Source organism: Carassius carassius, chromosome 20 (assembly GCF_963082965.1).
Source record: "Carassius carassius chromosome 20, fCarCar2.1, whole genome shotgun sequence".
Lineage (NCBI taxonomy): Eukaryota > Metazoa > Chordata > Actinopteri > Cypriniformes > Cyprinidae > Carassius > Carassius carassius.
The window spans coordinates 3,411,173-3,435,262 of NC_081774.1; the positions used below are offsets into that span (position 1 = coordinate 3,411,173).

Genomic DNA, 24,090 nt, shown 5'->3' on the forward strand with positions numbered 1-24,090 from the left:
TTTATAATTTTTGTGTTGTTTCTTTGAGTTTATATAGTTTTATTAATATTTATTTTAGTTTTAATTATTTAAGTATAACAAGTTAAACTAGATTAAAATGAGAAAATGTTGCACTGGCAACTAGTATAACGTTTACATTTAATTTTATTTAAACTTTTTATAGCTATGTTTATTTTTTATTTCAATTATTTATTTATTTGGTGATTTAGAGTATTTTATTTTAAGTTTGTTTTAGTTCATAACCCCTGCCATTTCAACTCACATATTTTTAGATTTACCCTGATTTGCAGGACAATTGAATATCTGTCTGTGACATCTGTGTTTTTTGCTTTCAAAATGCCAAGAGCAGATGGTTTTCTGTAATCGTACATCTAACATGAACTGCTCAAAGCTGAACACAAAAATGACAAACTCCTTCATATCCAATATTCAAAGCTCTCTGCTCTGTTTTGACTCTATAATGGGTTTGCAATAGTGACTATATATATATATATATATATATATATATATACAGAATATTTGAGAGCTATACATTTTTTTTTTTCTTTTTCAATTTTCCAAAGAGAAATTGTTCTTTAATATTTATTTCTATACGAACATTGATTTCTATATATTTCTATAAGAACAAGCTGTCCGACATCATCTGATTAATCCCAGGCTGTTCTAGGGTCAGTATATTGTCAGAGATCGCTCCCTTTAAAATACTTTCTGCAGGGAGTCACAGCGTGAGTGGCTGAGCCTGTGCACACCGGCTGGAAGTGTCTTCAGCTGTGGTCGTGAAATGCTGATAGACATTGCAGAGCTGAATAGAGATATCCTGGCAGAAGAGAGTTAGAATTCACCAGCTTTTTGAACTCCAAGAGAGACAGATACTGCACAAGCCAAACATGGATCACGTATAGCTTCCTGTTTTGGATTACACCTCTGATGTGGTCTAACATCTTGAACGTGCATGCTTTTGCTGTATATTACATTAGCTTGAATTGTTTTCCATGCATTTACAGCTCAAATGACAGAGTGGAAAACTTTTTAGCTTGATTCCAGGAGGCTTTTATGTCTGTTGTTGTGTTATGATCATATTTTTAAAAAACAATGGCTGTGATCTTCATCTACATTAGAGAGAATAATGTGGAAAACGCTTTGGGGAAAACTCCTGTTCTACTCTGTACTGAAGCCTGATTTGTTCACGTTTGTGTAGCTGCACAAACCAATGGTGCTTTAGCCCACCAGAAAGGGCGGAGCCAACCCCTATTTAAGTTCGCTCAGAGCGCCATTCATCAGATCATTCTCCTTCAGTGATGTACTGTAGATCATTTCTTCTCTGACTGTGCAATCAAAAAGCCGAAGAAGGAAGAAGTTCAGACTGCAGCTCGCCACCATAGAGGAAGCCCCAGCAGTGGAAGAAGCAAGAAGCTTTCTCCTGTGGTCATCCAACACTTAAAAGAGCAAATTTCTAAACAAATTTCCTAGCGACATTGTTTCAAATGTCACACCAAGAATGTGGCTCATGCAGCATCGGTGCAGTGATTGGAAGATGCAGGCTATCATTAATTATTTCATGAACTCACTTAAAAACAATTGCTTTCATCCTCCATCTCTTCAAAAATCTCTGAGCGATGGAGTTTTGTTCTCTGTGGGTCGCGCCCTACAGGTAAAGTGCAGATCTGAATATTTTACTGCTTGTGATAGCGGACCAAGAGCAAATTTCCTCTTTACATTCTTTCACTCATGAATGAATTCAGCCTCATAAGAGCCTGGGCAGCCATACTGGATGGGTCGAGTCGGGTTCAAAACATAATCCAAAGAGGTAACTTGCTTCAGTTTGCTCGCAGGCCACCTCGTTTCAGAGGTGTTATGCAAACTTCTGTTCGGACAAACGATTGTTCTCTGACAAGAAGTGTAGCCATTGCTTGCAAAAGGCACTTGAGCATTTTGAACTACCTGGAAGATTGGCTGGTTCTAGCCAGATCAGAACAGGAGTTGGCTGCTCACAGAGAGCTGTTACTCTGCCACTTAGAGCGCCTTGTGTTGTTAATCAACCCACACAAGTGTCACTTGTTGCCCAGACAGCAAGCTTTTTTTTGCTGGGAACAATTTTAGACTCTGTCCAAATGCAGGCATGGATTACGCCAGAGTGATCCCTGACCATTTATAGATTAACTGCATCACTCAAACCATGAGGTTACTCTGCCTTATGGTGGCTGCTGCCTCTGTAATTCCTCTGGGCCTGCTTCACATGTGGCCCCTTCAGTTTTGGCCTGCTGAAGCCTTCTTTCCACCCCATGCTTCAGAGTTGAGCACCGCTGTATCAAGGCTGTGGCCCCCTGGACGACCTCTTTCCTATTGCAAACAGGAATGAGGTTAGGGCTGACCTCCAAATCAAAGGTAGTCACAACTGACACTTCAAACTCAGGTTGGGGCACCCTGTTGGAGGGCAATCCAGCGCTCAGTCCCAGAGCAGCGCCTGCATATCAACTGCCTAGATGTTGATGGTTTTCTTAGACCTAAAAACCTTACTACCGGTCTCTGAGAGTATATCTGGAGCGCTGTAGCCTGTTCAGACAGTCAGAGCAGCTTTTTGTTTGCTTTGGAGGCCACCATAAAGAACTGCCGGCCACAAACCAGCGACTTTCTCGCTGGATTGTTGATGCAATAGCCTTGAAGGTTTACAATGCCATAAAAGTGTGAGGGCCCACTCCACAAAGGAGGTGGCCTCCTCCTGGGTATGGTCAAGTGAAATTTCTATTGGTGAGATTTGTGCGGCCGATGGCTGGTCGTCGCCATCCACATTTGCCAGATTTTTCATTTTAGATGTCCCTGAATCCTAAATGTAAGTTTCCAAGCAAGTCTTCTAAGCAGTATAGTTTTGTGTGAGGAGCAGACTGGATTAAAAATGCTATTTGATGTAAATTCCTTCTCCACCTACAGTAACTCTCACATTTACTCTCAAAATATTTTTTTATAACGACTTGGATTTTAGTCTGTTCCTTACATAAAGCTATATCTCATCAAAAGATAGCAGTGCGAGTCACGTTTGTGACTATTTTTTCCATTCACAGCATGAACACTCTTCAAAACCTCTTCTTTGTGTTTCGTTTAAGAAAAGACATTTTAGTTTTAAACATATGACTGTAAGTACCTTTAATACTGACAGGATTTTCATTTTTACTTGTACTAGTCCTTTAAGAACCGTCCACCCCTCTTTTCATATATCTTTCAGCGGCTCCTGGGGTCTCGCTGTGCTGCTGGACTGTACCACTTTCATCCGCAGAGGGGGGAACCCGAGACCTCATTAACTTCAGCACCTGGACAGCGACCGTCCCGGAAACCCTTCTCTGGTGAAACAATGCGAGCATTCAGTGGAACGATATTCCTCCAAGACACACTTTGACAAACAATGCGAATTCCGAAACCGTTTCTCGCGAGATAGAAAAGGTGGCTGTATTGCGCACCTATATCTCGCAGAAACCGCACCAGTCTCGAGGCTTCCCTTCCTTGCAGGGAGGGTGCGAGTGAAGGAAGGACAGAACGCCGCGGTTCTCTTTGTTTACATCGGAATAAAAGTAAGAATGCGACGGATTGTCGGAACGGAGCTGCCGCTGATACTGTGGATCTGGAGTGTTTATGTGAAACTCAGCGGAGGAGCCCGTGAGTACATGAACGTGTGTGTATATGGATGTATGTGTGTTCAATGATCTTATAATGCGTCAGCGTGTGATTCTTCATCTATTTGACATCAACACTTTATTCCGCGTATTAGGTTACACTTTCAAAATGCTGGATGAAATTAAATAAAGTGTGATTTGAAAAGATCATGCACACAGGTTTATTAAAAAAAAATACCCCAGAAGTTGATTTATGCATGCCATATGGTCATATGGGATTTCATGCTTTAATGCTCTTCTGAATGCATGAGAGCATCATGTGAACATCAGGGTTTTGCTGTTCAGTTGTCTGTCTATATGTGGGTGTTTTATAAGCTTTGTTTATGATTATGAAATACGATACTCATTAGTGTAGTAGGTGCTTGTTGTGGCTCTCAAAAAGTTAGAGCATATCTATCTTTTCAAAGGCATTATGATTATATGACAATACAAATGCAAAGTTGTGACCTTAAGGAATCAACCATTTAAATTACTTTCTTGGTGTAAACTTAGTATTTAGCTTGATTCGTGGCTATTAAATAATATTGTTGATGAATGAATGATTAATGATGCACATTTATTTAGGTTACCTGGTAGTTTTTATACTGTGCTAGTGGCGTGATCTTTCTTTCTTTCTTTCTTTCTTTCTTTCTTTCTTTCTTTCTACACATTTTGATACTGTTGTCAAGTAATGATTCTGTCAGTTTTTCCTCTGGCTATTATAGATCAGTGGCATATACTAATGGAGAATACAGGTCAAAGCTGTCTGAAAAAAAAAATGTTCTCCAGCCATAACATCATAGCCTCATTTTCCGCTTGGGCTAACACATTAATAAATAATACCTAAAGAGATATGTGGACATTGGCACGCTTTAATATAGTATAAACTATAAAAAAGGCAGAAGAAATGGGGTGATTGAGAGGATTATAGATGGAGGAGAAGCACTAGAACTCAAAACTGCATCACAGAAACCTGAGATGCACCGGGAGACAATGTTGAAAAGCTTGTGCAAGGTGGATTACTTTGCAGTCAGTTCATCCCTCTCAGGTTATTATGTAAAATCTAAATTCATCAAATAAATTTAGAGTAAACAAGATTTCTACACAGATCTTGTTGTAAATAAAGTGTAATGGAATAACCTCAGCTATTCCAGTTTTTACATTAGGGCTTTTTGCCTAATGGGCTTTTCTCAGTTTGACACAAAATCTTATATAACCACCATGAAAACATTTTCATGAGAAATGAGAGCAGTCACTAATAGACTAATAGACTAAATACAGTAGCCATATGTAAAACATTTGACCAATAGTAATGAGTGCAGTAGTTTGTTCATTCAAAAATCCACGAGCGTAAAACAAGAGATAATCAAACAATTTTAAAAGGATTTTTAAGGCAAAAATTATTATTTGGAATTTTGGGGCAATTCTTTTCTCATACTTGTGGCTCTAATATGGAGATATTTACTGTATGTTCTTGATGGCAGGTTGTAAAATGCCAGTGTTAAAATATGTTATTAGGAAAATTCGGCTAAAATTAATTCACTCAACATCATGCTGCTTTAATCTGTCTTTCATCTTCAGAACAGAAAAGAAGATATTTGGACAGCATTGTGGTCTAAACAACATTGGACCCCACTGACTTTCATTATATGCTCAAAAATCACACCATATTTTAAAATAGTATGCTCCAGACAATAATTACTGTAAAGTCATACAGGTTTGGAACGCCTCTGTTATATTAGCAATTAAAACATGACTGTTTCTGATATAATTCATCCTTATTCTGACTGTGGCAATAAAACATTTATGAAATGAATAGTCTGATTGTGCTCTGTAATACAGACAGAGACTAATACGATACCATCGAGCTCTCCTATTGGCTGTTGCAGCACCTCTAGATCAGTGGCACTGTGTTTTGTGATGCTAATGAGGAAGCTCATTTAGATTCGGGCACCTGCCATCTTGATTTGTCAAAGCACGTGCCGCCCCCTGTCATCTCACCCCTCCCCCAGACACCAGACGCCTCCCTTTGTGAACAAAAGCCTGCGCGTGTTCCAAGCAACGAGGGTAAATGCACACACCCCCTAAACATGCTCCATATCTCTAATGTCACACCTTCACGATCGGCGGCGGTTATTTTGCTTAGTGGGTCATTCATAAACAAGGTGGACGGTTAGTCTGTGATTCATCATGGAAGCTGTAGCGCAATGTTTATGACAACAGAAACACAGATGAATTGTCTTTTTCATATATATATATATCATATAATATGATAGATTAAATTAAATTACATCATTTATAGTAAAATTTCTATCTATCTGTCTATCTGTCCATCTATCTAATATAATATTTATATTGTGGATCATTTAAACTAGTAAGTGTACATTATGCATTATGGTAGTATTTTTACTGCCTTTATGCTGATAAAAATACTAATAATTGTATTAAAGTATTTTTAGCCAATTTTACTGATTTAAATTAACAAACATTGTATTAAATTGTATTATTTTTCTACTAATGAATTAGAAAATTACAATAATGAAAATCTATCAGAGCATTTTAATTTAAAAACATATAAAAACTAAAATATCTGAATTGATTATGTAACTGAGAATTTGGGTTAAAATGTGATGTGTGTCATGCAAAAAAAATAAATAAAATAAAATAAATTTGTCACAATGCAAAACAACTTTAATGGTCCAATAATACAGTACCAATGAAACAATTCATTTGTTTTTTCTATTCAGTTTTGGCAGAAAGTGTGATCTGGGCGTCTCCTTATTATGCCTCTAGGTATAAAGACTTCATGTACTCCCCTGTCTGATTATCAACATGCTCCATGAATCTGAATCACATTTTCACCCAGGGACACTTGAACAACACAAAGCCTTCCGGCAGGACCTCCTCCCCATCCAGGCTTTAAGAGCTCATGATTTCAATCAAATCCCAATTGATGAACAATCCTCCATGAACCCATGAACAGATGTGGTTGGAGAGCAAGAGGAAGCAAACAAAGGCCATTTGCGATGGCCTCTCAGCACATTAATTCAAGATGGAGCTGTTGACTGTAGCTTCATAATTGATATCTTACACCACAAAAGGTAATTAAACATGTTGACTTAGAGCAGATGCTGGCTCCAATGAGCAGAATTCAGCCAGGAGTAAAACAGCTTTGAGTGTCTTAACCCTCTCAAGGCAGGCGTTGCTGATTTGCAAGTTAAAAACTAAAAACCTTATTACTCCAGATACATATTTTATGTATCTGGAGTACTAAAAACTTTACTAAAGGTTACTAAAGTTACTAAGTTACTAAAACATAATTTGAGCCTGAGAGGGTTAATATTCACGTTATAGTGTTTCAATGGGACAGTCATTCCAGGGAAATTGTTTGTGTAACGTAATTGCTCAGATTGAACTCTTATATAAACCAAAAACTTTCTTTTGTTTCTGGAACATGTTCAGTTTCATATAGAATCCAATTTTCACTGGGCAATAAAAAAAAATTGCAATTATGATTTTTTTTTTGTTGTTGTTGCTGTTGTTGTTTTGCCATGGAAAAAAAAAATTAATTGCAAATTTTTAGCTACATTTTTTTATCTTTTTCTCTCAATCGCAAGTTTATATCTCACAATGTGTACTTTTCTTCTCATAATTACGAGATTATGTCTAGACATCCCACAATTCTGATATTTTTTTATGAGTCAAACTCATGGGTATAATATATAGAATTGTGAGAATAGAAGTAAGCATTGTGAGATACAAAGTGGTAATAACTTAAAAAAAAAAAAAAAACATTTTTTTATTATTATTATTCTGTGGTCTATGTGAACACATATTTTTACTGAAAAATAAATCAAAACTACTCAAAAGAATATCATAGAAGTTGAAAGTTGTATATATCATACTCAAAAAAAAGCTTATTCATTCCAGCACACCCTCAGATTTTCTACAGACTGTGATGCATCCTGCTCACAAAAATGGTAAGAAGTTTTCAAAAATCATAAGCTTTTTATCTGTCCTCTGAGATGGAAAGTTGAGTTTGCAAGGTTCGGAGGACAGCTGCCTTAGTTTGGCAAAGTCTGCAAAAGTCTTTGCAAGACTACAGCAGAGTTCACCATAAAATATTAAAGATATTTTCTCTCGAAGGGAGGATGATCTGCATTCTTCCCTTGGTCTGTCTTACTCTCATGCGTGTTTAGTTACTGAAAACTTGTGCTGTGTGTGAAACAACCAAAAAAAAGCACAGTGGAGAAGGTTGGATATCAATTATATCTTTTAATCGAACATCATTACATCAAACCTGCTCCATATGTGATTTGAGCGCCTCAGCGGTGATGACCTCCATATCAATAGCATTCATATACATAATAAACATCTCTCTTTTGTTACAGTTTCCATGTATTCACCTTAACTCTGGTGGTTTTTCATTCAGTGCTGAAGTACAAATGGAAAACCTCTCTATGCTTTCTTATTTCATCTGGACTAAGGATGGCTAAAGGAGCTAATGCTTGATTAGATATGACACTATTCATTAAATCACGCAGTATCTGTCTCCTAAATTTGATCTCCTTTTGACATCGATCAGTTCCTCCAGGTAGTTTCATAATTAAATTTTCTCTGTATTCTGTTTCTGCAGGTATAGGCAAGCAGAGGAAATAACTGAAATAAGATATTTTTATTAAGATTATCGATATGTAATTATAACTGCACTGTACAGATAATGCCTTTATCTCTAATTACTAATGTGTCTGGTGTTTGCCAGCAGGTGCTGTATGTTCAGGAGTGGTCAAATGGAAATGTCTGAAGGCATTGCTTTGTAATGTGTTTCTCAGATAGTTTGATACAGATAATTTGATCGATGAATGAGAATCTCACTAAATGCATTCATCAGTAGGAAATGGACTCCTTTCATTAAGGTCCACCACTGTTGTTGCTAGGGTGTTCTTGGTGGTTGTTACTGTAGGTGCACATATTACGCCATCTTTCATATAGGGCAAATGGTGCATTATCAGATACATTTTGAACATGCAATGTAATATAAGCAACACAATTGAACAATTACTAACATTTTGAACATATTGAACAGTCCCGCAGGGCATTTCTTTAATAATTAGTACTTAGTAACTATATAAAAAAATGCTCTGCAGGAATGTTTAGTAGACAGATTGAATGATTTAAACACTACTGTCTGAAATACAGCATCTTGAAGCACTTGATATGAAGGCCACAGGGGCAGAAACAGAAGCATTAACACAAAAGCAGAAGCTCTTTGAGAGACGTACACATCATCGCAGGTAATTTACAGATGAGTGTGATGTTATGTCTGAGCCACTCGCCTCTAAACATTACTGGTTTCTCCTTGAGCCATGAAGCTGCTGTACTTTGGCAGATCAGTTTTTTTAGATTATTCTATCTATCTGTCTGTTTATTTGTTTGTTTCTAGTTCATTTTAAGGGAGCAATGCAATGCATTACTTTTAAAAGTTACTTTCCCCAAAACTAATCTTGACTTGTTCCTATTACTTACAGTACTACTTTTTGCTGCACAGAAGCTCAGACCACACAGTGATTTAATGTTCTCTGTACAGCTTGTTGATTGAGCTCGCTCTGTGTTGCAGGCTGCTGTATTATTGTGGTATCATCGATTTTTAGATTCACCTGCTCCTAAAGCATGTCATTCAGATGGCCCGTTCCAGTCTAAGTGCGTGGTTCTTGGCCAGGTTTATGCCAATAGTCAAAAGTCTAGCTTTGTGTGACTCATTCTTTGGGCATTAGCTGTACATTTCCTGGCTCAGTGAGAGAGATGTTCGTCTGGCAGACTAATGTACTGTTCCTTCACTACAGGCCGAGGGGAGTCCATACAAATGCTGATAAAGAACCTAAATATTTGACAACAGAAATATCTGTCCCAGTATAGTCTGTCGCATTTTTCTTTTCTTATTCACTCTCTTGATCTGTATTTCTATTAAGACCGCTGCATAAGTCTGGAGGACACACATTAGCAGAAATTTTGCTTTGTATATATATGTGTGATAATCAACATTGCAATTATACCTTAAAATGCTGTCTGGGTAGCTAGGTTTCGAAACAGGGTCACTAACCCTAGAAAAAGTCAATTTCATGGCTGTGAATAGCATGGACTGATTTTATTACCCAGCGTTCTTAGCATTATCACTTCTTCCCCACACACACACACACATATAAAAAAACATGTAGGAGTCTTCACAATGCTCAAACTGGAGACGAGTGAGTAGAACAGCAGCCTGAGAATATCATCCTTTTTTTTTTTTTTTTTGGAGGACACAAGGGTTATTTTTTGACACAAGCTCGACTCCGAGTCAATTTAAGACTGTTCTTTTAGAACTGTGTTTAATGAGGTGAGAAGCAGAATAAGGACAGATCAGTGAACAGACTGCTGGCCAATGTTTTCCTGTGGTGGACTGCTGATTGAGTAGAAAAGCAGAGACAGTATTTGAGACATTCTTTCTGCAATTCTGTTTGGTGTTTCTAGTGATGCAGAAATAAAAATTCCTGTGGATAAATAAAAACAATAGTCAATAGATGACACAGTTTTTGAAAAATGTGATGAAGAAATGAAATCTTCACTTCTGACTTTGGTATCATGAGGAATGTGAGAGCAAAATGAGATCTTATTGAGATTGTGAAGATAATCTAAAGTCCAGTAAAATCTTTTTTATTTTCCCCCAAAATATGATCAGTTTTCGGGATTTCATTTTTAATACTTTATATAAAGAAATAGGAGGCTTGATTAATTAAATTCATCAAGTTTCTGCATTAAAATACAAGTTTATCATTTTTTGGCCAACACAACAAAGGTGTAACTTGGGGTTTGGGGTTTTGTTTCTTGTTTAGGTTTTCTGGTCTTTTATTCTGACATTTTGCCCTGTTTCATGTTCCTATCATGTGTTCCTTGCCCCTCATTTCCCATTGGTTGGATTGTGTCATGTGAGCCTTGTTCAACGCTCTCACTGTGTTTGCATACTCCTGTCACAGATAAATTGAAGCAATATTTGTAAAATACTCAGATTTTTTTGCGCAAAAAAAATGCTTTATATACTGCTTAATACAGCGTCATCTGTTCAACAATAAAGTTCAGAATAAACATATAGTCTAATAAATACTGATATATTGGGGGTATATATGCTTTTATCTGTTTTTTTTTTATTTTTATAAAAATGACTCAAGATTACAGTGCGACTACACTAAAAAGCTTTTACTGTTATAAAGCACAGATTTGTGAGCATTACTGGAATTGAATTGTTAGAATAAACATGCAACACAGCTTGTGCTTGTCATCACAGAATCTAACCAATGAGAATAAAGTGTGTCGTCATCAAAGCTCTCGCGGTACTTTGATGGCACATGATCGTAAACTGTATTATTATTTTTGTGTTCATTCTACTATGCATTACTAATACTATATTTATGCCATCATTTCTTTATTTTGTCAGTTTTTTGTAAAGACCTTTCAGTTTCTGAGTGTATATGAAATGAAGATAGTTTTCTCAAATGAAATGGTGAAATTCAAGTTCACGTGTTCATGTCCTCAGATTTTTTTTCTTAGGAGAAACTCTGAGAAGTAGGTCCTGCTCAATAGTTTCCATTTGCTCACCATTAAGCCCCATTTCACTCTAGAAGACACTTTAAAAGAGGTGTCATTAGTAATATTTCTTTCATATGTGTGATATTTTATCCCACAATTAGGGTCTGATGAAAGTTTTACATGTCAGTTCTAGTGATGGGCAACAATTAATCGCAATTAATCGCATCCAAAAAAGTTTTGTGTGCATAATATATGTGTATAGTGTGTATACTTATTGTGTATATATAAATACATGCACATTCATAGGCATATATTTAAAAAATAATAATATAATATAAATTATATAAATATGTACATGTAAATATTTTCAAAATATATACTGTATGTGTGCGTCTATATATATATATACATATATATATAAACAATAACACTTTATATACTGCTTAATACAGCGTCATCTGTTCAAGAATAAAGTCAGACGCCCCTGCCCATCAGCACTAGTCAGTTCTATGTCATTTTAATGCAGCTCAGTTTAACAGGTGACTTTAAACGTATCAAAACAGAGAGAAAATAAGAGACGTGGCAGTCTGTTGTTTATTTTTCAGACGTCACCTCACACCATCAGCTTTGTGTTAGTCGATCCTCTAACAGTCTTAATAAGAGATGAGGACCTGAAAGCACTTGACCATATAACAGTTGATTCTAAAGCATTTGTTTTGTCCCTCAACACTTGGAATTTAGTTTAATACGTGTTTTTGTACATTATACCATTTCAGTGAAAGCATTCAGTCGGTTTTCTGAACAAAAAGCCTTAGATAAATGAAAAGGACACATGCAAGACAGTGTTGATGAACAAAAGGCATGTTGTTCTTCCTTTCAGTCAGAGAAAAGTGTAGTGAACTCATGATTCATGAATGTAAAAATGCTCTGCTCAAATCAGGCACCTCACCATGTTTTCTGTTTGATCTTATGAATTTGCACATATCAGTCTTTATGTATGTATATATATATATATATATATATATATACATACAGATAGATATGTGCAAATTTATAAGATATTCTCTATATTACTCTGAAAATACATGCATGTGTGTATTAATATATAAATATTAAATATACACAGCACACACATATTTTATGCAAACAAAAACTATATATATGTATATATATATATATATATATATATATATATATATATATATATATATATATATATATACACACACACACACACACACACAAACACAAACACAGTTGCTGTTCTGGTGAAAGTTAGCAAAAGTTTGCTCAAAACTGTTCTTATTGCTTGTAATGTTGCTTTGTGTAGTGTCTTCAATTTCATTAAAAACAGAAAAGTCACCTGATGCTGGAAACTTGTCGTGTCACACTTGATCTACAGTAGTTCAATGACACTAACAATTTTTAGATGAAAAATGAATTGATTCAGCATTTGAAATTTTAGCTGTTTCTTTTTAAGGCTATCCTAAATAAAGCGACCAGGTGGTTTTTCCTTTCTCATATTACCTCCACTTCTCATCTACGTGCTGTAGAGCTCATATCAGTGATCTGAGTCATATTCAACAGCACCTGAGGCCGGAGAGAGAGATCAGTGCTGGATCCATGAGAATCTGAAAGGTTAATCTCAGGGGAAGATCATGATCAATATATGAGCACTCTGCTGTTCGATCAAAGAATATCCTCCAAGCAATCTCCCTCTCGCTCTAAATATAGCGCTCATAGGCATTCACCATCACCGCACTAGTGTTTATGGATTCACTGAGGGTTTTTATTTTAATATAAGCACTTTAGTTTTTGTAGATTTGTAGAAAATAAACTATTTTGCAACATACTTTCACAATGTACAGCAGTTTGCAAACATGCATCACATTTCATTTTTCTGAATGTCATAAACATTTCAGTCTCAAATGGTTTGAGGTCTTTTATAACATTCTGTGGTAGAAATGTCATTTTAAACATTTGAAATAAAATGATGGATCTTGCTAATGTTTTCATCATCGCTATCATTTTATGTATCCTAAATACACACAGTTAAAAAAGTTTTGCATAATTTGAGTATTATGGCTTGTTTTGAAATTATGCACAGTAAAATAAATTCTAAATATCACTGTATTAGTGTCTCAAACACTGACCCATATTCTATTGCTTTACTTTGTCACATGAATCATACGTCTCTTAACTTGTCCTGTTGTCTCCTGTGTAAACAAGTGCATTCGCTTTGGCTATTGGGAAATACTCTTCTCTTAGGACCTGACCTCATCACATCTGGTTGAAGGTCAACACTGCAAATGTGCTTGCTGACATTTACGCAATCTCTGAAGGCTTCAGTAGATGTAGAACATCATGTAACCTTGTCATAGCGGCGTCTGCACATCCTCTCACAGCAGGAAATAATCACTCCATCTGCTGCATGATGACTCATTGAAATTTTTTGCACTGCTTTTGTTCATGCAGCATTTTACACAAACATGCATGTTTGCTTTTAACTGGGTTAAAGTTTATTGCTAATGATTTACTTGTTTAGGTCACTTTTTTGTGATGCCTTTCCTCTCAAACTGATTCACATATATGTTGTACATACGCATGACTTCTTCTGTCAAACACACACACACAAACACACACACACAAAAGATATTTGATAAAGTCAGTGAGATCCACTATAATTTGGACCGCTGTATTGGTCAAAATATCTTTTGCAGGAGAAAGAAATCCTGTACCATTTATGTACTATTATATTTAGAAATATTTTGTATTTTTTAGCATTATTATATTATAGCATTTATTTTTATATTTTCAGTGTTCATTTTAATTTAAGTTCAAGTTTTGGTAATTTTGTTGTGCTTTTGTCATATAGTATTTATTAGTGCTTTCAAATGATTAATCGTGATTAAATGCATCCAAAATAAAAGTTTTTGTTTACATAAGATATATGTGTAAATATATATGTGTGTGTTCTTTGTATATTTATTATGTATGTATAAATACACACATACACATGTGTATATTTAAGAAAAATAAGTTAAGTTTATACACTTATAATATTTATATTTAATATCAATTGTATTAATATATACATGGAAATATTTCTAAATATGTACTGTATGTGTGTGTATTTCTATATAAACAATAAATATACACAGAACACAAACACATTAAGTAAATAAAAACTTTAATTTTGGATGTGATTTATCGTGATTAATCGTTTATATAAGATTAATAAATATATATTGATACTAACTTAAGTACTTCAAATTAAACTATTTTAATAACTATAGTTTTAGGTAGGAATTACAAAACTGCATGAGATATTTCTTGGTATTCACAGTCATTAATTTGCCCCACTGCTGGTCATAAATATGAACCAAGAACATGAAAAATTCAATAAAATATTTTGCATTAAATCTCGAGGCCCTTAAACAGAGTCTCATACTGTTGAGAGAGGAGTACTCAGACTCTGGCCTTGAATTTGGCCTCCTCTGGCCAGATAAATTGGGTTATGAGGAGCCTATTTAAACTCTGCAGACTGACTGCACCCACAGCAGCCAGAAACACGAAGGACCTTTCATTGAGAAATGTGTTCCACTTCTGAGAGCTTTCTAATAAACCTTGAATTTGTTAAGCTGAGTTTCTTTCAGATGGTGTTTTTATGTAAATTGCACAGGGACAGAAATCAAGTAGACTCATTCTGACTGTTCTAAATGTGGAAAAAGACAGCAGTAACATAACAGAACAGCAAATATAAAAACCGCATGCTATGAAGAGGATATTTACAACATAATGTGGATATCTATGCAAAAATTTTATAGAAACTCGGTGATGTTAAAATAATGTTCAGAATCAGAAGCAAACGTATGAATGACTGTGTTCTTCTATGATTGTTATTTACAGTCTGTTAAGAAATATTTCAAGCATATGTTTTTCTGTTTCCAGAGAGCTGTGATGAGGTGTTGGCTTCACCCCTCCCCTACAGCGCCTTCACCAGCTCCTCTGTGTTGGCAGCTGATTTTGGCGCTGGCTATGCAAAACTCAACAGGAGAGTAGGTGAGGAAGAGCTCTGTGGCTATGTTTAAAATGGAATATTAGTTCACTTTTTGCATTTTTCAGTATAGATATGACAGGAAGTGAGTGGGAGGGTAGGAACGGGAAAGGTCCACAAAACTGGATTCGATTTCGGGACACCCTGAAGCGCAACTGTGACAATATTTTTCATGTTTTTCAAAGAATTTACAGTAAAACAGTAATGTTAAGAAATATTATTACAATATAAAATAACGTTTCTCTATTTATATATATTTAAAAATGTATTCCTGTGATGCAAAGCTGAATTTTCAGCATCATCACTCCATGCTTCATCAGTGTCACGTGATCTTTCAGAAGTCATTCTAAGATGCTGGTTTACTGAAACATTCTTATTATAACTGATTTTAAAAACAGTTCATGTTCACTTCATGTTTTTCTGGAAACCGTGCTAGATTTTTTTTCCATGATTGTTTGACAAATTGAAAGTTCAAAAGAACAGCATTTCTTTAAAATATAATTATTTTGAAAAATTATAAATGTCCTAACTGTAACTTTTCATCAATTTAATTTGTCCTTGATGAATACAATTTCTTCATTTATAAAAAAAAAAAAAATATATATATATATATATATATATATATATATATATTTATGCTGTTATTTGTGCTGTCTATTTATAATTTCAGTTAAATAACATTTAATTTGCATGCAAACTATTGTCATTTATTTGCATTTTACTCCATTTTTTATAAATAAAAAAAAATCCACTTTATGATCAAATAATAAGTTACAAATTTAAAAACAATGCCAGCTTCATTAAGTGTAACATCTAGTCAAGTACACTGCATTGTGGGACATGCATTCTGTGTAGTTTTCACTTTTGTATAATATCAGGTCAGTAAATTGTGAGAATAGTATGGCTGTTCTGGACAGCCTGTATGCCACTGCCTCTCCGCATTAGTTGACATTTAGGCAGAGATGTGATGTGCGATTAACTGCAGATAAAGTATAAAGGATGCATTAGGTTTTGCTTAGATCGCAAAATGGAGAAAAACATCTCTATAGTCATAATGAATTTTAATGCACATTCTGGCTACCTCTAGGGAAGTACAGTGCTAATGGAGCATTATGGCACTGCGGTGTGGACTAAAGCCTCGTAAATCAAGCTTGGCAGCATGTGCTGTTTTCACACATCAGATTTGACGTGTGATTTGTATTTCTAAGGCAATGGAGGATGGTCACCATCAGATTCCGACACGTACCAGTGGCTACAGGTGGACCTCAGGGCCAGGAAACAGATCACTGCCATAGCAACACAAGGCAGATACAGCAGCTCTGATTGGACGAAACACTACAGGCTCCTCTACAGTGACACGGGAAGTAACTGGAAGCCGTATCGGCAGGACAGCAACATATGGGTGAGTTTACAGGGACAACTCTGATTTATAGCTCAGGAACTAAATCTTGTTTTTGGGTTACCAAATCTGACAGTAACAGCTGCTGCTGTGTGATACAAACTGACCCAGATAGGTTTAGCCAAAAGTGAAAGTTTTCCAAGATTTTGGACAGTCAAACTTTAATAATCTTCTTTCTTTTAAGAAATAAAAAGAGAAACATACAGTACAGACCAAAAGTTTGGACACACCTTCTCATTCAAAGAGTTTTCTTTATTTTCATGACTATGAAAATTGTAGATTCACACTGAAGGCATCAAAACTATGAATTACCACATGTGGAATTATAAATGGAATTATATACATAACAAAAAAGTGTGAAACAACTGAAAATATGTCATATTCTAGGTTCTTCAAAGTAGCCACCTTTTGCTTTGATTACTGCTTTGCACACTCTTGGCATTCTCTTGATGAGCTTCAAGAGGTAGTCACCTGAAATGGTCTTCCAACAGTCTTGAAGGAGTTCCCCGAGAGATGCTTAGCACTTGTTGGCCCTTTTGCCTTCTGTCTGCGTTCCAGCTCACCCCTAAACCATCTCGATTGGGTTCAGGTCCGGTGACTGTGGAGGCCAGGTCATCTGGCGCAGCACCCCATCACTCTCCTTCTTGGTCAAATAGCCCTTGATGCCTTCAGTGTGACTCTACAATTTTCATAGTCATGAAAATAAAGAAAACTCTTTGAATGAGAAGGTGTGTCCAAACTTTTGGTCTGTACTGTATGAGACTTTAAGAGTATAGAACAACCTAATTAAATAAAATGTAAATATTAAATGAAAAATAAACTTAAAAAAATCCTGAAGAAATTATTACAATTATATATATATATATATATATATATATATAAAAAAATTTTTTTAAATAAATGATAAGAAATGAAAGAAGCACAAAACATAATTGCTAAAACTTTTACTAAAATTAAAATGAAAACTGAAAATATAAAAATAAAAGTTTATACCTTAATTAAATACCTTAATAGTAAATAAATAACAATTAAAAAGAACACTGGTATAAAGCTATAAAAAATAATGTGGATAGTGTTCAAGCTTGAGTTCATACTGAAATCATTTCATTGGTAAGCACAGAGAGCAAAAGGTCTCCATTTGCTCTTAGCTTAATCTCTGCTTTCTAGGAGAAGTCGTCCATTTTTCACTTTCCTGTAATTTCCTCCATATATTACAAAGTTCAAAAACTGCCTAATAAATGGATTACATTTAAAATTTTCAAAAGCTGACATCATACTTTGATCTCAAGATTTGTAAATGCAGTTACACTCATTACTGTACACATATTTCCCTCCTTTCATAAACAGTGTTTAGGACAAGAAATTAAGATGCAAAGGCAAGTTCTTCTGGAAATATGCTTGGAGAGCCTGTCGTATTGATCTGTGTACGCAGAACCCGCAGTAATGGAGTGTCTTACTCACAGGAGGAGGTTTTCTCGATGCCTTTATAAAGTGTGCTTCCTTTCTTCCTGCCTCAGATGTTTTCAGGTAACTGGAACTCCGAGCGGGCCGTGCGCCATGAACTCCAGCACCCTTTCGTGGCCCGATTCGTGCGTTTCATCCCGCTGGACTGGAGTGAGGAGGGGAGAATTGGGCTGAGAGTGGAGCTTTATGGCTGTGCTTACTGTGAGTGTTGTGGAAATGATACTTGATGTATCTTTCACACATTTAAGAGGGGTCATTTTTACACATTTCAACCATTTTAACCCTTTCATTACCTAACCTCTTTATGCATTTCTCTCTTTTTGTTTTGTCCAATGGCCATACAGTGGCCATATTCTTCAATAATAGACTCTTTTATATAGAGTGTAACTAATACACATGAAATTGATCTATTTCAAGATCAGGGATAATTCTGCATAATAATTCATGAAATGGCCCCTTTAAAAGCAAATATGCTTAGTTTCACTGCTGTTGCATCATAAACTTGCTTTGATTGGAGAAAGTGTTCTTCGTATTTTTGTTTGTGACTGACCCATATTCCTGCGCTCAGGGGCGGATGTGATCAGCTTTGATGGCCAGGGAGTGATTTCCTATCGATTTAGACAGAAAAAGATGAAGATCTTGAAGGATGTGATATCACTGAAGTTTAAGACCACTAAGGGAGACGGCGTTCTGCTGCACGGAGAGGGACAGCAGGGCGATTATATCACTCTAGAGCTGCGGCGAGCCAAACTCCTGCTGCAGATCAACCTGGGTAAAAGACACACCACTGTTTTTACTAGAAATTAATACTTTTTGTCCACCAGGACGCATTAAATTGATTAAAAGTAGTGTTGATAGTAATGTTATTATTTCAATTTCAAATACATGCTGTTCTTTTCCACAAAAATATGAAGCAGTCACTGATAATGATAAGATTGTTTCTTGAGCAGCAAATCATTATATTATACTGATTTCTGTAAGATTATGTGACACCGAAGACTGGAGTTATGATGCTGAAAATTCAGCTTTGCATTACAGAAATAAACTACATTTTAAACTATATTCAAATAAAAAATAGCTCTTTTGAATTGTAATAATAATACTCTATATTATTATATAATATATTGCAGCCCGGGTGAGCATGAGAGACTTCTTTCAAAAACATTAAAAGATCTTACCAACCCCACACTTTTAAAAGTGTCCCTGGAGCACAAAACCAGTCACAAGTAGCACGGGGAATATTTGCAGTAATAGCCAACAATACATTGTCTGGGTCAAAATTTTATTTTATGCCAATAATCATTAGGATATTGAGTAAAGATCATGTTCCACACAGATATTTTGTATATTTCCTACAGTAAATATATAAAAACTTAATTTTGTTTAGTAATGTGCATTGCTGGGAACTTCATTTGGGCAACTTTAAAGGTGATTTTCTACATTTTTTTTTTTTTGCACCCTCAGTCAAATATTGTCCATTTCAGATGATGTATAAAAATGGACCCTTATGGCTGGTTTTGTGGTCAAGGGTCACAAAAAGATCTAAATAGACTTTTAGTAGATTTGTTTTGTTCTATGATAGACAGCATGCAAGGTTTAAGGATTATTTTTTGTCTCCTTAACCATTGTAGAAAGGATCCCCATTTGACCTGTCTGACCCATTTCACTAATGGCTTTTGACGCTTGTCTATTTCAGGCAGTAATCAGTACGGCTCCATTCAGGGTCACACGTCGGTGTCTAGCGGCAGTCTGCTGGATGACGAGCACTGGCACTCTGTTCTGATCGAACGCTACAGACGCAGTGTTAACTTCACGCTTGACCAGCACATGCAGAGCTTCCGCACCAACGGAGAGTTTGACCATCTGGACCTGGACTACGCAGTAAATGACAGATTTCAAATAAATTGAGATGTTTTGTGAAAACACAAGGAATTTATTGGATTTTTCTTCATTAAATACATTTGGGAGGTCAGGCAACTAAACTAAAGAAATATTTTATCTGTATTATTTAGTTTTCAATACTTGAAATAAAATGAAATGAAATATACTGTACATTTAGTGAAATAATATGAATAAAGGCAACATAATTTTTTTTTATAAAAACTGTATAGAACAAAAACACATCAATGTTATTTTAGCATCAGAGTTACTGTTGTAGTTTTTATTAATAGTTTGAATCAGTTATTTTCTATATTTTCTTTTTATATTATTTTTATATTTTATATTTTTATATTTATTTTTGTCATTTTATATAAACATATATGTTTTACTAATTTTTGTTTTGATTTTATTTATTTATATTTAAGTAACTAATTATATATATTTATATTATTGCATAATATATGTGTGTGTTTTGTGTATATTTATTATGTATAGATAAATACACACACATACAGCATATTTTTTAAATATTTACATGTATTTACATGTATATATTTATATTCATATAAATTATCTAAAATCTAAATATATATATAAACGTAACATATTTTTCTTAAATATTAACATGCATGTGTTTGTATTTATATATACATAATACATATACACAGTACACACACATATATTATGAAAACAAAAACTTTTATTTTGGATGTGATTATTAATCATTTGACAGCACTAATATATTACCAATATTAAACACTAATATTTTTCCTACAGTTAATGTTTATTAAGTAACAATGTTTTTTAATGGTTTTAATTTTTGTTTCAGTTCTGGTCTTAGGTAACTATAATAAGCCTGAACAGAAAATATGCAAAATAACATCTAATTGAAAATATTTCTAAAAGTACCTCAGTGATACAAACACACACACACACACACACACACAAACACTGGTTTTCAGGCAGCATTTCTGAACTGAAAACATTTTGGGGGAAACTATCCATTTATGATTATGGAAAAGATATTAACACAGTTCCATATTTGCATATTATGTAATAAAGCCTCAGTCCTCTCTCATCTTCCCTCTCAGGTTTCTTTTACAGCTCTCCTCGCTCCGTTTCATTGTTTTACCCCAGTGCTGCTGGGATTTGGGTCTTTAGCACACTAATGATGGCATTCGCCGGGTGGCATTTATTCAGACAGATTGATAGCGCAGACAAGATTAGATGAGATTAATGTTTGGCTGTCTGTATTATAGATGACTATAACTTTCACTGTACTTTGGTGTCTTTTCCCAGATTACATTTGGAGGGATGCCAGTGTCTGCCAAGCCCAGCTCAGGGGGCAGAGAGAACTACATCGGCTGCATGGAGGCCATTCATTACAACGGGGACAACATCACTAACCTCGTGCGCAGGAGAAAAGTAGACACATCCAGCTTTGTACGTGCCAAATTTGCATGTCTATTTTTATCAATTGAACACTGCAGAGCTCTCCAGTGCCTTGTGGAGATAATTCAGGAGCTTCACAGAGGAATTGCTGTTGCTGGGTGTTACGTTGCTCCAAGACAGAGATATTTATGCTACTTCTGCTGTAATCACAAACCTGCTTGTTTTCAAACTACTTTATTGACCGAAACTGGAACTGTCAATATATTCAAATAAATTTTATAATTTGAATGATTTTTATATATCAATGACATTTCTTTGTATTGAAATGTCACTTTTAAAAAGTCCTTAATCCTATTTTTTTAAGACCACAAAAATCCTAGTTTTTAAATAAAATATTTTGTATTCAGTGATTTCTCTAACTGGATTCTTTGTATTGTTTACAGTAAGCTCAGCTCCTGAAGGTTTGCAGCTTCTATTTCTCTCATTAAATGATCAGTAGATACAGTTCCTCTCCCTGCGCTGACCTCAGTCATAAACAGAGGGTTCCTAAACCTTACCCACAATGCTGTGTGTGTGAGGACAGACATTAATTGAGAAGTGCTGTCACTCTCTGTGCGTGTTGTGTGATTTTTCACAGTGGCTACATAATGGCTGGCCTGTATTGTCCACAGTCCCTTTCAGGGCTGGAAAATACAGTTTGTGCCAGTTTAAGGTGATTGAGTGAAGTTTTGAAACATGGTAGCTGCTTTTCCTGGTCTAAGGTGAGCTAAGAGCTGCTTTAACCACTGGCTCCAGACATCTAGATCAGTGTGGACCAGGTAGAAACTAGACAAAACCATCTACCACCTTAAACTGGTTTTAGCTGGATTTTCCAGTAGGGTCCTGATTAAAACTCCCTCTTAAATCAATCTGTCCTCTGAAATACTGTAAAGTTGTGATCATTCCTGTAGTGGTGTGTGTTGAACTCCTTTCACTTGGAATGTTTCATAATTTTCGTTTAATCTGCTTTTCCCATTCCAGCATAACCTGACGTTCTCCTGCGTGGAATCACGCACATTCCCCGCCTTTTTTAACTCCACCAGCTCCTTGCAGCTTCTGGGTCAGACCGATGAAGACACGGTGTCGGTCCGACTGCAGTTTCGGACGTGGAACCCCAGCGGTCTGCTGTTCTTTACCCCGCTCATGCCTGGAGGAGTGGAGGTCAGTCTGGTGGAGGGAAAAGTTACCGTCCACATCTACGTCACACTGGGCAAGAACACACGAGTGGACATATCCTCAGGTAACATCACACCTTAAGACGCACATCCAGAGCTCTCTGTTTCTAGACTATCTGTAGTTTCAGCTTGAAACTAGCTTGAAACACCTTGACTATCATGTCAACCAGTAAAACAAATTCACAAAAAATATGATTTGCCATTGCTTCTCTGCAGGTTCTGGACTTAATGATGGACAGTGGCACAGTGTCCACTTCCTGGCATTGGAAGGCATTGCCATGTTGACCATCAATGGAGACGAGATGTCCACAGTGAGAGCTGCTATCCCCATTCAGATCAGGACTGGAGGAGATTACTTTTTCGGAGGTAACTGTAGGGACCACCTCTATGAAGTGTTTTTATTTTTATTTTTTTAATTGTTTATTATTTTTATTTATATTAGAGTTGTCAAATTGAGTAATTGTAATTAATCACATCCAAAATAAAAGTTTGTTTACGTAATATATGTGTGTGTGCATTAATATGTATGTAACAATTATAACTCCATAATCATCGGGAAGAAGGAGGCGGGAACCGGCGGACAATCAAATAAAGACTTTAATAACAAAATAAACACAAAACAGCGCATCAGCCCCTCACGGATGACTGACGTGCACAAATAAAAAGCAAAACACAAACTAAAACCCAGGTCTGGTCCTCTCTCGTCCTTCACTGTCGTCGCTCCAGTTTTATATCCTTCCATCTCCTCCGTGGGACTGGAGACCGGTGGGTCGAACAGGTGTCGCTCATCTCCAATCACTGGCCTCGCTCTGTTCCCACGTCTCTCGGCCCCGCCCCACTCATCACAATGTATATATTTATTTATTCAAACATACATAAAGTAACAGTAAATAAGCTCCCTATAATGTTTTTTTTTATAGCTAACTAATGAACCGTTTGCTACAAATAATGTTTGGTGAAGGGAAAATCATGGATCTGGCAATCAGGGTCAGATAGAACCTGTTACGGTGCTGCGTTCATTCATTATTATTTCTTTAACTTGGACATCCCTAAATTTGACACAAGCAACATTTTCCTTACACAAGTTGCTGTTTGACATGTTTTTCCGGCCTCTTTTGATTGACAGGATATAATCAATCCTGATCATCGTTTGTTTTTAAACAGTAGCCGATAATGCAGTTAATTGCTTTTACTGTATCAGCCGATACAAATTATTGGCCCATGCATTGGTACATCCCTATAAATATATACTTGTTTATACAAAAACAAATCAGTTCATATTAAATTCAATGCTGATGGATACTTGAATGTAAACATCTTCCTAGAAAAGCTTGATCTGCTTTGCATGACTGCACATTTGAGAGTACCGATTTTAATTTCCTTGTCACCATGTGCAGGATACTTCCCGCGGACAGACCTTTCTCCATCACAGCGGCTCTTTTCAGGGCTGCATGCAGCTCATACATGTCGATGACC

General features: G+C 35.8%; 1 protein-coding gene across 1 annotated transcript in view; it reads left to right on the forward strand.

The window, feature by feature from the left end:
* Positions 1–3,280: 3,280 nt before the first annotated feature.
* LOC132096950 (contactin-associated protein-like 2) overlaps positions 3,281–24,090 on the forward strand; it is a 33,208-nt gene continuing 12,398 nt past the window's right edge. The window contains exons 1-10 of the mRNA XM_059502633.1: positions 3,281–3,648; positions 15,159–15,269; positions 16,473–16,666; positions 18,181–18,328; positions 18,696–18,899; positions 19,824–20,008; positions 21,308–21,451; positions 22,421–22,679; positions 22,831–22,980; positions 24,012–24,086. Coding sequence (XP_059358616.1) covers positions 3,570–3,648; positions 15,159–15,269; positions 16,473–16,666; positions 18,181–18,328; positions 18,696–18,899; positions 19,824–20,008; positions 21,308–21,451; positions 22,421–22,679; positions 22,831–22,980; positions 24,012–24,086 — 1,549 coding nt within the window. The 5' untranslated portion in view covers positions 3,281–3,569. The remainder of the gene's footprint in view (positions 3,649–15,158; positions 15,270–16,472; positions 16,667–18,180; positions 18,329–18,695; positions 18,900–19,823; positions 20,009–21,307; positions 21,452–22,420; positions 22,680–22,830; positions 22,981–24,011; positions 24,087–24,090) is intronic.